This window comes from Mustelus asterias, chromosome 2, assembly GCF_964213995.1.
Source record: "Mustelus asterias chromosome 2, sMusAst1.hap1.1, whole genome shotgun sequence".
Taxonomy (NCBI): domain Eukaryota; kingdom Metazoa; phylum Chordata; class Chondrichthyes; order Carcharhiniformes; family Triakidae; genus Mustelus; species Mustelus asterias.
Genome location: NC_135802.1, coordinates 110,927,723 through 110,940,202, shown reverse-complemented (window position 1 = coordinate 110,940,202; position 12,480 = coordinate 110,927,723). Strand labels below are relative to the sequence as shown.

The 12,480-nt window shown below is 43.4% G+C and overlaps 1 protein-coding gene across 1 annotated transcript in view; it reads right to left on the bottom strand.

The window, feature by feature from the left end:
• Positions 1-2,539: 2,539 nt before the first annotated feature.
• The window catches only part of cfap90 (cilia and flagella associated protein 90), a 25,087-nt gene continuing 15,146 nt past the window's right edge, over positions 2,540-12,480 (bottom strand). Inside the window, exon 3 of the mRNA XM_078228478.1 lies at positions 2,540-2,818. Coding sequence (XP_078084604.1) covers positions 2,663-2,818 — 156 coding nt within the window. The 3' untranslated portion in view covers positions 2,540-2,662. The remainder of the gene's footprint in view (positions 2,819-12,480) is intronic.

Below are 12,480 nucleotides of genomic sequence, written 5' to 3'. Positions count from 1 at the left end.
TCCAAAGCTGGGGAGTCTAAAATTAGAGGGCATAGGTTTAAGGTGAGAGGGGAGAGATACAAAAGTGTCCAGAGGGGCAATTTTTTCACACAGAGGATGGTGAGTGTCTGGAACAAGCTGCCAGAGGTAGTAGTAGAGGCAGGTACAATTCTGACTTTTAGAAAGCATTTAGACAGTTACATGGGTATAGAGGGATATGGGCCAAATGCGGGAAATTGGGACTAGCTTCGGGGTTTAAAAATAAAGGCGGCATGGACAAGTTGGGCCAAAGGGCCTGTTTCCATGCTGTAAACCTCTATGACTCTCTGCAATTTCCTGATTAAGCAGAAGAGATGATGTGGAGATGCCGGCGTTGGACTGGGGTAAGCACAGTAAGAAGTCTCACAACACCAGGTTAAAGTCCAACAGGTTTATTTGGTAGCAAATACCATAAGCTTTCGGAGCAATGCTCCTTCGTCAGATGGAGTGGTCTCTGTTCTCGGAACAGAGACCACTCCATCTGACGAAGGAGCATTGCTCCGAAAGCTTATGGTATTTGCTACCAAATAAACCTGTTGGACTTTAACCTGGTGTTGTGAGACTTCTTACTAAGCAGAAGAGGCCAGTAGTTAGCCGAAGAATGTACTTCACAAGACATGGGTATAGCACCCAAGAGTTAGCTACCTGCAAACGGCAGCGTGCTAATTCTGTAGGTGACAGTGACTATTCAGGCAGATGGTTTTGGACATTTAAAATCATAGAATCCCTACAGTACAGAAAGAGGCTATTTGGCCCATCAAGCTTGCACCGACAAAAATCCCACCCAGGCCCTACCCCGTTACCACACATATTTACCCTGCTAATCTCCCTGATATTAAGGGTCAATTTAGCATGGCCAATCAACCTAACCCATACATCTTTGGACTGTGGGAAGAAACCGGAGCATCCGGAGGAAACCCACGCAGATACGAGGGGAATGCGCAAACTTCACACAAACAGTAGCTCTGATTCACAATGGCCTTATGCCGTACAGCCCCCATGGAAGTTCCCTACTAGCAGCTGTCAAGGTTACCAAGTTGATCAATTTTTCAAGTCATTCCAGGTATTAGTTGTGGACTTGGGTGTTATCCTGTAGTTGGCAACTTACCATTTATTCAGATAGGTGACAGATGTCTTCTTCCACAAAGTGGGAGACTCCATTCAATTTGAGAGACATAGGCCATCACTGGAAGCAAAACTCAATATCTTCGTCCGCAATGGATTCCCCCAAATCCAGGGGGTCATCAATTGTACCCATTAAACAGCAAAGCATTGAAACCAGCCAGTTAGATTCCTGAACAGAAAAGGATTCCACTCAATAAATGCCCAGCTGGTCTGTGAGCACTGGGAATGCATCTTGCATCTTTATACTTGATTGCCAGACATCTGTCACGATGTTAATATTTTTTGAGAGTTCCAGGTGCTACACATCTTCAAACCAACATCCAAACTCAGTTGGTGCCTGCTGAGAGATAAGAGTTATTTCCTGGAAAGGGGGCTCCTGATACTCAGTCACTGATGCAGACAGGCACTACAAACAAAACCATCTACTGACACATATGTGCATTGAACAAGGCATTGACATTTTGGTATTGCCATGGGATCTCCTCTAGGCCCAGCTCTTACAAAGCTCTTTGTTGGGTTCCATGAGAAACATGTCTCCAATGGAATGACACCTAGCCTCCTCCCCTTGGCATATTTTCGATATACGAATGATACGTTTGCTATATTTGAATCTGAAGGTTGACTAGTTGGAAGGTCATCAGAAGAAGTGACAAAAAACAGAAAAGTCAGTTGACTGAGGAGAAGTGTCCAGGGAAAACAGAGACCAACAAATCTTGCACTTTCACAACCTCCCAGACTCTATCTGCTGCAATTGTGGCAGAAACCATAGCATGTTCAGCTCCTGAGCCACACCAGGTGATGTTTAACACAAACTCAACCACCAAGGCACATAGGATAGAAGACTTCCAGTGAGTGAGAAACTCATCAGGAAATGTTACGGCTTGTCCATCCCAGTTTAAACAGTCGCTTCATAGACAAATAGGTTCTCTGGCACTAAAAGTGAATCTTCAACAAGTGTGGAGTCTCATTTTTTAAGATTTTAACTATAGTTGAAGAAGTTAAAATATTGCTTTACTTTAATAATGAACTATTATTTTCTCTTTATTTTGCGTGCTGACCTGATTGTCAATGAATTTGATGGAAATTTTTGATCCAAACTCTGTGACCTTTAATTATGTTCCAATGTGATTGGTTAAGGAGACACTTGTCCAACTCTCAGTTCTGATACCCTGCAGAGGGCACTAAGATTTTTCAATAGCTGGCTGACAAGAACGTATATATGCGAAAGCCCATAAAAATTGTAATGTAAGTAATGAATGACTGACAACACTCCTTTACCACTAAACACAAAATATGACCCATAGCATTTAGAATGATAGCTCGCCACAGATAATGTACACAGATGACCTCCCTGTCTGTGAAGAGGTTACCCCGTGTGTAAAAAAACAGTCTTGAACTGAGTTTCAATTTTTAATCAAGAATTCCATGAAAAGAAACAAAAGCTAGATTTAAAAAGGAATATATTAAAATTGCAGGAGGAAGGAGGCCATATCAGTCTGACTTCACTCTTTTTTTCTCATTACTGATCCTCCTCCAAATAATTGGCAATGCCATTTCTTCTGTAAAATTCTGATTGAACTCGGGCAATTCTGACAAAAGTTCGAAGTGGTGGTTCAAGAGGTGGCCGTTTACCATAGTGTGACGACATCAAGACTGGAACTATTCGAGCTTTTTCCTGAAAGACAGGTAAGTAATCATTACTCAAAAATTCTGAAAAATAAAACTGAATGCTAATATATCTGAACGAGTGATTATCTAAAACAAGTTATATATTTCTTAACTGTCATCATTACATGTAGTAAATTTTCAGATTTTACTCCTGAAATCTCTAAAGTTTGAAAATAAAGTCAATTTGGAAATCTCTCATACTTCTTGCACTAAACTAATTTATCTTAACCCTTGAAAAGTGAGAGCCATTTTACTGATAGGAGTGAACAATTTGGCTTTGCCCAAGAACAAAAGATACAAGAACACAATTTGCTACACGATTATTCTTGATGAAATTATTATTTAAATTATTCTTATCGATTATTTCCTTTTCTTCGCTAAACACAGTGGGAATAATTTCCCTGCATGTCAATCTGGCAGAAGAGATCACCTACCTATTTGCAGAACATGTCTCATTCAATCCATTCTGTCAGATTACTTCCCAGTTAGTGAAGATAAAAACGATGCTCACTGATACCCTGGAGTATGGCTTCACAAGCATAATGGATGGAATTGTCCCAAAACTTGTCAGCGTGTCAGTTTCAGACTGAAAATGAGCAGGTAGCTCTGTAGCTGCACTCAATGCACAGACAATCTGGGGGCAAGGAGAGGCCGGCTCCACAAATAAATTACCCCGAGCCGCCCATCAGACATGGAGATCCCCCCTGGGTGCCAAGGCAGTGCCAGGAAACTGTCAGGGCATGTCTCTCACCATTCAGGGTCTATAATTACCTGTGTGCCCCAGTGTGGTCATCACGGCTGGTTTTCAATTTTGAAAACTACTGGTGATTTTTGCTGGTGTGACATCATGCCGATTGGGTGGTAAGATACGTTGAAAGCAGAAGTAGCAGCGTCAAGTCCACTAATGAGATTATAATGTATGCGAATCAGGCTCTCGCCCTTCCTGGACGTGGACCTGATCATGTCATCAAAGGGGGCGGAGAAGATTCCAAACTAAAATCTCATTGCACGAATCCCCTTTTCGGCCTTTCGTGAGATTTAGCAGCCATGACAGGATTTGCACCCACAGCTAGCATGGTTGCTAAATCGTGGCCTTTAAACCAAGTAAACATTCTTCACACAATAGCCTAGAAGGATATCACATATTTTGCATATTTTGCTCCATATGGACTGTCGAGGTGAAGGCAGGTAGTAGGTGGGTTGTTGAACAGATCATCATGGAGTAGTAAGTGAGATACAACACAGATAGTTTCAACCAACTTGAGGGTTTTCGTCAGTTAGCTGATGTTTAGCTGAGTGATCTTTCCAAGGATAGGAAACCAGGGAAGGGTGTTGAACAAAGCGTTCCATTTATGAGGCACATGTTTGCATTTAGTTGAGTGTCAACAAGATGTGTGTGAGATGACCTCCACACAGTGTCTTTTACAGAGTAGAATGGGGCAAGTGCTAACGTCTGGAGTGTTGTGCCAGCAGTAACCCACGTAGATCCAGCAAGTTTGGTTAGTAGGCTGATTCTGGTTTTGACCTTTGCTGTTATTTTCTTCAAATGTCCTCAGAAGGACAGACTCCTATATAGAGTCACTCCCGGGTATGTTGAGTTGGGATCATGCTTCAGTCTCTGGGCATCCATGTAAATATGCAATTTCTTTCTTGCCGCTGGCATTATGAAGGTGGAATACACTGAATATGGTTTTAGAGGGATTCAGCGTGAGACACCATGTGTTGCAGTAGTCCATCAACTTTGTAACGTCTTTGCAAACGATCTGGTCCAGAGTGCGGAAGGATGGAGCATGATTGACCACAGATGTCATCATCAGAAATAAACTTGTGGGATGTGGTTGTTAACAGGGCACTTGTAGATACATTGAGCAGGATCAGAGCGAGCACTGAACCCTGTGGTGGTCTGTTCACCTTTGTTCTCCAGATACTTCCCTCTTGCCCAAGATGGACTCTGAATCAAATCCGAATCATCTATTGCAAAGGACTGCTTCAACAACAGTCCCAATTCAGATTGGAAACATTCCAGTCAGATTTAAGAGAAGACTAGTATGCCACACTGTATCATAGGAATCTGTGAGGGTCAGTCACAGTGGGCCTGTCTTCAGGTTTTTTGGAAGCCATTTTTGATATAGGTGGTGAATGCCAGAACTTGATCATACTGTGCCTCTTACGGAATCTTTTGTGGCTTTTGCTACCAAATAAACCTGTTGGACTTTAACCTGGTGTTCTTAGACTTCTTACTGATTTTGCCACATGTCAGGTCCCTTAATCTTTTCCCCAATTCTGTGATCTTGAAGAGATCAGGACTGTCATGTTCTGGATGTTTCTGTTGTTGTTTTTTCAGTTTTTTTATGAATGGTGTTTTTCAGTTTCTTTTTCAATTATGTCCTTGCTACTTTTTAATAATTTGTCCATGGAATGTAGGCATCGCTGGCTAAGACAGCATTGGTTGCTCACCCCAAATATGGAGCAGATGGTAACTCAGTCCGGGGTGACTGACAGACAATTTAATGTAGCTGAATTTTGGGCTGCTCCATGACAGTGGATCAAGCTTCAGCACATCTGAATGGAATGAGTGAAATGCTGTTGTTTCCTCCCAACTGGTGTAATTTGCAGCATTGAGAGATTCAATGAGATGGTCTACTATATCAGGCACAGCAGATGAGCATTATTCCGTCAGGAGTGCTACACTCTCTGTATCACGGCATGGGATGGGCCAATAGCCACGAGGGATGGCTATGAAAGCAGTGCTGTAAATGGCACCACAAAAGTGCTTATATGATTCATATCACCTATATTATGAATAGGTACTGGCCAAAATATTCCGCTCCCGTTTGAGTTGGGCGGGTTTGGCGACGAGAGAAAAACATATTGCAGTTAAGGCCAAAGTAATGTTTCTCATCGACAGAGGAGCGGGAAGTGTTCATCCCCTCCCCTATCAGTAATGGGCCTCATTTCCTGCCATTCAGCTTCAGGTACCTCATTGTAATATATTAGCTTCTCATAATCGGAGCCATACGCCGGAATCATACCTCCACTTCAAAAAATCCATCCACACAGGCCTGATGTCAGAAAGACACAATACATGACTGGTTTCTAAAGGCTTGCACCTGGCGAACAGAGCTCTAAGAGGAGCTCAAAGTGAGCACAGCACTTACAGAGAGGCTCTGTTTCTTTGGTGGGAGGTGGGACGGGGGGTCGTTGGGGAAATTGGGGTACAAGTGTTGAGTCAGGGGACACAGGGTTGAGCAAGGGGGGGACTGGGGTCGACTTGGGGAAGATAGGGGCTGAGATGGGGGTTATGGGGGTTGACTTGGGGAAGACAGCGGTGTGCTGGGTGAGATGGGGGTGTGAGTAGGGGAAGACGGGGAGGCGAGTCAGATGGTAAGATGTTTAAATCGGGGGAGATGGGGGGAGTTAACAGGCAAGTGTGAAAAGCAGAGTTTTGGAGGATGCCCTCTGCTGCAGGGCCACGGGTTTTCTGGAAAGGTCTGTGCAGAGGCAAGTAAATCGGGGGAGATGGGGGGAGTTAACAGGCAAGTGTGAAAAGCAGAGTTTTGGAGGATGCCCTCTGCTGCAGGGCCACGGGTTTTCTGGAAAGGTCTGTGCAGAGGCAAGTGAAGCCTGGGGCCTGGTATTCTTGGAAGGGCCGTACAGTGGGAATGGAAATCTGGAGTACGGGCTTCAGTGCAGTTTGTGGGGGGGGGGGGGGTGGAGATGGGGTAGTCATTACAGAATGATAGTTATGCTCAATCGTGATATGGGAACTTCTGGAAGAGGGATGTTAACATGGGAGGCCCCTTGCTAGACCCAGGGTCTAGAGATGGTGCCTAACATACATGGAAATGTACAGGAACCAGTGTCACCAAAGACTAGGCATGTCCTGGGAACTGGTTGATCACATCTTCCACTTGCTGCAGAATTTGGCACCTTGGGGACTTGGAGGCATCCACTATCAGTGTCACTGAAAGTTACCGCAGCACTCAATATGCTTACGCCAGTGGCTCCTTTTGGGGCTCCACAGGTGACCTCTGCAGGATTTTGCAAACTTCTGCATCCAGAAGGGAATGGTTGTCATCTTCGCAAGAGCAGACAACCTTGTCCATTTTGGCCAGAATCAGGCAAGCCAGGATGCAAGAGCAATGGGATTTGCAGAAGAAAGTTTGCTGAAGGTTTGTAGCTGTCAGTGTTGGACAGGAGTTTGGATAACTACAGTGTTCTCCACAGTTGAATAATTTGACAGTCACCAACCAGGCTTATTTGATATCTTGCCACGAACAATCTATTGAGATCATTAGCCTACAGGAGACCCATATTGGAACTGAACAAGCAATTCACTATTACAACAGTGGCTTTAACTTACAGTTCTATTCTCTTCATGCTAAACACAGCGATGTCACCGGTGTCCAATCATTGCCGATGCAGTCACCTTGTCATCAGCCATGTTCTGTAACACCATTTGAGTCAGCAGTTTCTATTTGCAAACATGTACAAAGCTTCAAATGCCTGCTGGGAACCACAAGTCCTGCCAATGCTGCCCCATCCAGCTACCTATGTCTGAGACTTTAAAAACCACCACATGGACTGCAGTTGCCCAGTCCAAGACACATTGCATCTGTTCCATCATTCAAAGAGACCATAAGACCACAAGATCAGAAGTAGGCCACCCGGCCCATCAAGCCTGCTCCATTATTCAATGAGATCATGATTGATCTGATATGATAATCCTCAACTCCACTTTCCCACCTTATCCCCATAACCCTTGATTGCCTTACTGATTAAAAATCTGTATATCTCAGCTTTGAACATACTTAGCGACTCAGCTTAGAACATAGAAACCCTACAGTGCAGAAGGAGGCCATTCGGCCCATCGAGTCTGCACCGACCACAATCCCACCCAGGCCCTACCCCCACATATTTTACCCGCTAATCCCTCTAACCTACGCATCCCAGGACTCTAAGGGACAATTTTTTTTTTAACCTGGCCAATCAACCTAACCCGCACATCTTTGGACTGTGGGAGGAAACCGGAGCACCCGGAGGAAACCCACGCAGACACGAGGAGAATGTGCAAACTCCACACAGACAGTGACCCGAGCCGGGGTTCGAACCCGGGACCCTGGAGCTGTGAAGCAGCAGTGCTAACCACTGTGCTACCGTGCCGCCCCTTTCTATAGGTCTTTGTGGTAAAGAATCCCACAGGTTTACTAACCTCAGAGAAGAAATTTCTCCTCATCTCTGTCTTAAATGGACTACCCCTTCCTGTGAGATTATGCCCTTTGGTCCTAGACTGTCCCACAAGGGGAAACAACGTCTCAGCATCTACCCTGTCAAGCCCACTGAGAATTCGAAATGTCTCAATAAGGTCACATCTCATTCTTCTAAACTCCAATGAGTACAGGCCCAACCAACTCAACCTCTCCTCATAAGAAAATTCCCCATAGCTGGGATCAACCTAGTGAAGCTTCTCTGGACTGCTTCAATGCCACTATATATTTCCTTAGGTAAGGGGACCAAAACTGTTCACAGTATTCCAGGTGAGGTTTAATGAGTGCCTTGCATACTTTTAGCAAAGTTTCCCTATTTTTATATTCCACTTCCTTTAAATGAAGGCCAACATTCCATTTGATTTCTATATTACCTGCTGAACTTGCATGCTAGCTTTTTGTGATTTATGCACAAGGACCCCCAAATCTCTCCGCACTGCAGCTTTCTGCAGTATTTCTCCATTTAAATAATATTCAGCTTCTTTATTCTTCCCACAAAATGCATAAATTCACATTTTCCTACATTATATTCCATCTGCGCAGTTATTTCCCACTTAACTTGTTTTTTTCCATCATCCACAACTTGGCAATTGTACATTCACTTCCCTCATCAAGTCATTAATATATATTGCAAATAATCATGGCCCCAGCACTGATCCCTGTGGCATGCCTCTCATTACAAGTTGCCATATTAGTGCCATGTTTCCTATTAGTTAGAAGTTTAACAACACCAGGTTAAAGTCCAACAGGTTTATTTGGTAGCAAAAGCCACACAAGCTTTCGGAGCTCTTAGCCCCTTCTTCAGGTGAGTGGGAATTCTGTTCACAAACAGAGCTTATAAAGACACAGACTCAATTTACATGAATAATGGTTGGAATGCAAATACTTACAACTAATCAAGTCTTTAAGAAACGAAACAATGTGAGTGGAGAGAGCATCAAGACAGGCTAAAAAGATGTGTATTGTCTCCAGACAAGACAGCCAGTGAAACCTATTAGTTAGCCAATCCTCTATCCATGTGTGGGAAGTCATCCAGGACTACGCACAGTGCTGGTCAGGGGTGACTATCAAGGGAAATGATACAGCACAGGTCAGGTGAGTAATTCCAACCCCATCTGGCTGAATAGAATGTTATTCATGGATTGAAGTCATTTCTTTGCTCTCGGAACAGTTCCCCAATGTGTCTGGTACTGGGTAACTGTAGTCCATGTGGTGGTTTTTAAAGTCTCAGACATAGGTAGCTGGATGGGGCAGCATTGGCAGGACTTGTGGTTCCCAGCAGGCGTTTGAAGCTTTGTACATGTTTGCAAATAGAAACTGCTGACCCAAATGGTGTTACAGAACATGGCTGATGACAAGGCGACTGCATCGGCAATGATTGGACACCACTGACATCGCTGTGTTTAGCATGAAGAGAATAGAACTGTAAGTTAAAGCCACTGTTGTAATAGTGAATTGCTTGTTCAGTTCCAATATGGGTCTCCTGTAGGCTAATGATCTCAATAGATTGTTCGTGGCAAGATATCAAATAAGCCTGGTTGGTGACTGTCAAATTATTCAACTGTGGAGAACACTGTAGTTATCCGAACTCCTGTCCAACACTGACAGCTACAAACCTTCAGCTTGAACCTTAGGAAAGCGATAAGGAATGGGCTCTCATGATGAATTTTCCCTTCCCTCTTCAGAAAGTTAATGAAGCCAATTGCAGCAACCTGACTGCTTTCTCAGGCAAGATCAGATAATTCAGCAGAGACCAGAAATTAAATCCAGAGCCTTGCATTTTGTAAAATTTATAACTGCACCATGTGTTATGTTCACTCACTAAGCTAGCAGGAAAACCAATGCCTGTTTTGTTAACAGAGTCACACATACAGATTTATTTGGCATTTTCAAAACACTGTAATATTTTTTGACATTTTGTCAGAAACTAGAATGCTTTAATATAAATGCTTTAATCATAGAAAATGGTCAATCTTCAGGGATTAACAACATTCTGGAAGAATGAGCCTTTTATAGAACCAAGGAGTTAATGCAAGGATTCTAGTTGCTGCTGTTCCTGGAAAAGACAACCTTTTCCATGCAAAGGTTATCAAGCAGAATGAAGCTGGAAAACTCTCTGATGGACTGTTTACAAGAGGGTCACAGGGTGGTTTATAGCTTCTGAAGCTCCTACAAAGAGCAGTAGAGCACGGGAACAGGCCCTTCAGCCTACCAAGTCTGTGCTGACACAGATGCCTCTCCAATCTAATACTTTCTTGCCTCTATGTGGTCCATATCGCTCTATTCTCTGCCTGTTCATGTATTTATCCAGATGCCTCTTGAACGTTGTCATAGAGTCTGCTTCCACACCTCCTTCGGCAGCACATTCCAGGCATTCACCTGGCTTTGTGTGACAAACTTGCCCCTTACGTCTCTTTTAAACTCTCCCCCCTCACTTCCAACCTATGCCCCAGTAATTGACCTTTCAACCCTGGGAAAAAAACTCTGACTATCCACTCTATCCAAGCCTGTCATCTTGTAAACCTCTATCAGATCCCCCCCTCATCCTCTGATGCTCCAATGAAAACAATCCAAGTACGTTCAACCTTTCTTTATAGTCCATATCCTCCAAACCAGGCAAAATCCTGGTAAATCTCTTTTGCACCCTTTCCAATGCATCAACATCCTTCCGGTAGTATGGCCCAGCACAAAGCAATACGTGAATGGAAGTTGCTCCTAAGTTGTTCTATCTGCTGAAAATCACCTGACATTCACCTGAAAAATAATGCCAGGGTCACTGACTGCTTCATGAACCAAACCCAGACACGATTTCAAGCACCTGACATTATGGGCGGCACAGCGGTTAGCACTGCTGTATCATAGTGCCAGGGAGCTGGGTTCAATTCTGGCCTTGGGTGACTGTGTGGAATTTGCACATTCTCCTCATGTCTGCATGGGTTTCCTCCGGGTGCTCCAGTTCCCTCCCACACTCCAAAGATGTGCAGGTTAAGTGGACTGGTCATGCTAAATTGCCCCTCAGTGTCCAAGGATGTGTATGTTAAGGGGATTAGCCGTAGTAATTATGTGGGGGATAAGGTTGTGTGGGGTGTGCCTGGGCTGGGTTGGATGCTCTTCAGGAGAATTGGTGCAGACTTGATGAGCCTCCTTCCGCACTGTAGGGATTCAATGGACACCAGCATTTATCCTTTTCCATTGAATTATTACTTTGTGTGTATGCGCTTCTGTGATTATTTCAGTGTTTGTGTGTGTATATGTGTGTGTATGTGTTTGTGTATATGTGTGTGATGTATTTGTGTGTGTATGTATGTTGTGCTTTTGGATGTGTGTGTGTATTTGTATGTTTATTTGTGTGTATGTGTGTGTGTGTGTATTTGTATGTATACTTGTGTGTGTGTGTATTTGTATGTATATTTGTGTGCGTGCGTATTTGTATGTATATTTGTGTGTGTGTGTATTTGTATGTATATTTGTGTGTGTGTGTATTTGTATGTATATTCGTGTGTGTGTGTGTGTGTGTGAGTGTGTATGTGTGTGTATATTTGTATGTATATTTGTGTGTGTATGTGTGTGTGTGTATGTGTGTGTGTATGTGTGTGTGTATTTGTGTATGTGTGTGTGTGCGTGAGTGTGTGTGTGTATCAGTGTGTGTATTTTTGTGTGTGTATGTGTGTGTGTTTGTGTGTGTATATATATTTGTGTGTGTGTGTATTTGTGTGTGTATGTGTGTGTATGTGAGTGTGTGTGTGTATTTGTGTGTGTGTGCGGGCATGAGTGTGTGTGTGTATCAGTGTGTGTGTATTTGTGTGTGTGTGTGTTTGTGTGTGTGTGTATATATATTTGTGTGTGTGTTTGTGTGTGTGTGTATATATATTTGTGTGTGTGTGTATTTGTGTGTGTGTGTGTATGTGTGTGTGTATATGTGTGTGTGTATTTGTGTGTGTGTGTATGTGTGTGTGCGTGTGTGTGTATTTGTGTGTGTGTATTTGTGCGTGTGTGTGTGTATTGGTGTGTGTGTATGTGTGGGTGTGTGTATTTGTGTGTGTATGTGTTTGTGTGTGTATTTGTGTGTGTGTATGTGCGTGTGTACTTGTATGTATATCTGTGTGTGTGTATGTGTGTGTGTGTGGGTGTGTGCGTGTGTCTGTGTGTGTGTGTATTTTTGTGTGTGTGTGTGTATATTTGTGTGTGTGTGTATTTGTGTGTGTGCGTGTGTATTTGTGTGTGTGTATTTGTGTGTGTGTGTGTATATGTCTGTGTGTGTGTGTATTGGTGTGTATGTGTGTGTATTTGTGTGTATGTGTGTGTATGTGTTCATGTGTGTGTATTTGTGTGTTATGTGTGTGTGTGTATCTTTTTTGTGTGTGTGTATATTTGTGTGTGTGTGTATGTGTGTGTGTGTGTG